Below are 4,539 nucleotides of genomic sequence, written 5' to 3' on the forward strand. Positions count from 1 at the left end.
GAATGTATATTTATACTGACAATGCATAGGAATTAATCCCTATTTATAAAAATGAAAAACATAATTAATCGAATTTTAATTAGTATCTACGGTCCCCTCTCGTTTAAGTTGATTCACAACTCACGCACAACAAGAGCCTTTTATAGAATGCTTAATACTTAATGGTTAAGAAACTTAGTAGGAAAGGATTTTTGAGGCGGTGCTATAATTTGGTCCACTATTAAAGCTTTATTGTATAAGCATTTGTGGACAAAACATCAACAGTAGCTTCTAAATTCTTCTAGATCTTCTTGATTTAATAGCTCACATAGACCACTATTTCTTTTTTAAATCTCATCACACTTAAAGTTATTACAATATTTTACAAATCGACTAATGGATTGTACACCGAATTACATGATTAAATCTAAAAAAAATTAAAAATTGAGTTAAATAAACTTATCATTATAATAAAATTATATAAATATTAAATTGGTTAATCAAATAATTTGTTCTCTAAAAATTCAATAGCTTTTAAATTTTTTAAATATATCATAATTTCACAAATTAATTTATTAATTTAAAATTCATTATATATAATAAAATAATATAAAATGCAAATCAAAATAAAACCTCAACAAAATCTAAATGAAACGTAATTTAATTTCACAATTTATAATAAAATTATTGAAATATTAAAAAAGATTAAATATAAGAAGAAAAAAATTATTTCTATGGACTCTTCTTTTTTGTCAAAATATTAATTTCAAGATACATTTTACAAGTACATCAAATAATCCAAAACACTTCAAAGATTTATTAATTATGAGGGGTTTATTATAACCTAGTCCAAACATATATTTTATTATTTAAAAAAAATTAAAAGAATATTATATTTATTTATTTTGGTTTGTAATAAAAAAATTTGTTATTATCTAGTTTTTATTATTTATTATAAAATTTATTATTTTATTCAAAACTATAAAATTCAAACTTTAAATTATGTTTAAATATTTATTGGATTTCATTTGATCTCATCTTAGTTCATTAATTAAAATATAAATTTAATCATTTTGATCCATATTAAACAAACTTGATACTAATATAAAATTCAAACATGGTTGCCCCTTTTCAATGTAGTGAATGTAATTCTAGATTTTTAATTTCACAATCATCAAATCCAACTATATACAACACTTCCCTCTTTCAAACTTGTTCGCACACAGTTTCACAGTCCATGGTATGTAGAACAAGATTTAATTTGGATTTTACATTAGAGAAAGAAAGAAGATACTGTATACCATAACTATTTACAAAAATATACAACTAATTACTGTATTTTCTACTTTAAAAAAAAACGGTTTCCCTCGTAACACAACACAAGGAATTATAAAATCATTCTCCAGAGTTGATACTTGATAGGTAGCAAGCGCGTGTTTCTCACGTTCATTCATACAAACACAAGAAAATTAAAGAACGAGCCGAGGGAACAAAAAGAAAGAAAAAAAAGAGAATGAGTCTTAAGCTTTGGACATATTAGAGAGCCGGCTCGGCTTCGGCTGAAAAGCTTCCCGGCGCCGAAGCTGATGCGCAGAAGGTCTAATCGGATTCGCTAAATTTCTTTTCACTATTTCACCTTCAACTCCGATTCGCACCAGCGAATTCTTCATCGCCGATCTACGAAGGTTCAGTGTTCTACTTCTTGACCACGCCGTTTGCTGCTGCCGTTGTTGTTGTTGCTGCTCCTGCTTTACTTGTTGTTGTTGCTGCACCTTCTGTTCCTGTTTCTGTTGCCGTTGTTGCTCTTGCTCCGCCATCCGTTTGTGATACGCGCACCGGAACGAACCGGCGTGTGTCGTCGGAGAACACATGCACCTTCTGGTTTTCTCGCTAGATGAAGACACGGCGTTGTTGTTTCTTGAATCCTTTGTCGCAGTCATCGATCCGTGCTCGGAAGATTCTGGGCGTTGCTCCACAGAGAATCTCACGGTTGAAGACGGAGGAGACAACGGCGTAGTACGGTGACCGCGTAGTTTAACTTTAACGGAGGAGGAGGATGATGAGAAGGAGGAGGGTTGCATCATTACAGGTGACGCTCGAGGAGCGAAATTCGCCACCGATGAGGAAGCGAACGCAGATGAATAAGAATGTGTATACGACGACGTTTCGTTTCTTGAAGAAGGAAACGCCATAGTCATTGTTGAAGCTGTAGAGAGAGAGAGAGAGTGTAACGGTTTTAGAGTGAGAAAGTATTGAAGAGAGTTATGTTTAATTTAGAAGTTTGTTACAACGGTTTGCCACGGAAAAGTGGTATTCGAAATTCAGTTACGTAACAGATTGAAGAATTAAGAATGGGAATGGTTTATATAGGAAGAGAATGAAAGTGGAAAACAGCGTTTGTGTTATATTTATTCATATCTTTATAAAATAATAATAATTAAAGTTTAAAATTATTAATTTATGTTTCGTAGTGGATCTGCTGAGCTGACATGAAATTGAAGTGGGGGTTATTTTTTAAAATATGAAAAATGTTATTATCAGGACGAATCATAGTTTTTGTAAATATTTTTTAATTTTAAGATCCACACGGTCGACATTAAGTAAATAATGCTACGGACAGAAACAAAAGTAGTGGCATAGTTCAATAGTTTATTTGACACGATCAATGATAAGAAAGTATAGTGAAACTAAGAGGAAAAATAGTGAGTAGAGGAAAATTGTGTGTAGGTGTTATCTCAAAAAGAAACTTATAAAGTTAACTTAATTATGTGGTGTAAGTTCACTTGCTAGTGATTATCTAGCTTATATTTTCTTTTTGATAAAATGTAGTCTAATTTTATTTCGTTAAACAAACTCAACTGATAATTGTGTAAATACGAAATTTAGAATCTACAATATCTTATTTAAAATTTCAGTCATTAGATTAATAACGGAAAAAATAACTTAACTTTAATTTTATATATATATATTCCCCGATCATTACATAGATAATAGTATTTGTAAGTGTATTACATGAAATTCATCATTACACAAACAAATCAACATGGTATAAATCACTTGAGAAAACTTCTAAGATATGTCATTTCAATATCTTATATAATTGATACATATCTTAAGTTCTAATATATGTTATTTCCCCGTATACACGATAGTTTATTTGATTATGGACTTTTCTTTATATTTTATTGGCATTGTGTTATGCATTTTATGACTAGACACCTAAATTGCTTCCAAAAACAATGTCAAATTGTTTACCTGTATTTTTGGTAAACAATTGTGAGTCTTTAGAAATGTTATTTGCATGATCGACTAATAAATCCTAGGACATATTATGCATAAATTTTTAAAAGAGTGTTTGATTGTTTGTTGTAAAAATAGAAATAGACCTTAACTTTATAAGGAAATAAAGACAATAAATTGTAAATAAAAGTCAGGGATTTCGACTGTGTGAGATTCTTGTAAAATGTAAGGTATAAAGACAAACGAATTGTTGGGAGAGGAAAGTGAAAAGAAAAACAAATACTTTGCTTAAATATGTAAAGAATGGTGTGCGGGATCATACATGTTTGCTCATTGACTTGTTTCTCACTCTTGTTTGGGTACTTTGAGTTTTTGGAGTTTTTGTAATGATATTGTCATCCTGATTCCTAACACTAAAATCCATATATATACTAATGCATAAATAACTGCCTGCAACGACTCCATTCCTAGCGACAACATGTATTGCATTACATGATTTTCAACATTTTAGCTTGCTCCCACATCTCTTCAATGCATGGATACGACCAATAAACAATTACTCGATCTGATCTTGTCGTTTCGCTCCAACTTCTATTGTCGACCATCAATCTTTGTCGAATCCTTGAGAATGTCATCTTTCATAATCTGAGAAAATATGTTAAGTTCCCATTTCAGGTTTAACATAGCTTTTTCGACAACATAGGCTAAAGATCATTCATGTCAAAACACTATCAAACATCATTATTTCACTAAGTATATTCCGAATCCCTTTTCCTCGTGTTGAGTTCATAATGTCGAAAATCTCATGCTAAGAAACTGCCCCCTGTTGGCCTAGGACTTTTACTTAGTAGAAAAGTCAAATGAATACTAAGATGAATGATGCATTAGTGAAATACTAAGTGTTAGTATTGATTGACAAGAGTAGATAGAAAGCATGTGTCGACTGAAGACTTCCCGGTTGAAATTTTGAGATGTGGTTTGGAAGAATCTCAATAGCAGATCTTGAGGTAAGGTTTGGATGATTCTCAGGAAATGGCCTGGGAAAACATTCGACCCATGTCAAGGACGAGTCTTTCGATAAGCTCCAAAGACTTAGAAAATTGAGGAAACCAAAGACAAAAGAGACTTAGCACTATCAGCAACTACCTTCGATGAACAGGAAGTTACTAGTTTCTAAGAGCAGTTAGAGAACATGTGATAATGGTTTCAACAGTTCCAAAGCGCTAACGATGTGGCAATACATTGGAAGATTAGTTGCATGCATTCGAAGACGTGTCAATTCTCTAGAAGTAAACGGTCATAAATAATTATTTTTAGTTT

General features: G+C 31.4%; 1 protein-coding gene across 1 annotated transcript; it reads right to left on the bottom strand.

The window, feature by feature from the left end:
* Window positions 1–1,222: 1,222 nt before the first annotated feature.
* LOC127087608 (uncharacterized) lies at window positions 1,223–2,359 on the bottom strand. Its single transcript, XM_051028526.1, has one exon. It carries the CDS (start codon window positions 2,175–2,177, stop codon window positions 1,500–1,502), a length of 678 nt encoding a protein of 225 aa, XP_050884483.1. The 5' UTR covers window positions 2,178–2,359; the 3' UTR covers window positions 1,223–1,499.
* Between the last annotated feature and the right edge of the window lie 2,180 nt (window positions 2,360–4,539).

This window comes from Lathyrus oleraceus, chromosome 5 (genome assembly GCF_024323335.1).
Source record: "Lathyrus oleraceus cultivar Zhongwan6 chromosome 5, CAAS_Psat_ZW6_1.0, whole genome shotgun sequence".
In the NCBI taxonomy this organism is placed as follows: domain Eukaryota; kingdom Viridiplantae; phylum Streptophyta; class Magnoliopsida; order Fabales; family Fabaceae; genus Lathyrus; species Lathyrus oleraceus.

What these genes read in the sequence shown, in the direction of transcription:
- LOC127087608 (XM_051028526.1), bottom strand. Translation starts at nt 2,177, where the DNA reads ATGACTATGGCGTTTCCTTCTTCAAGAAACGAAACGTCGTCGTATACA.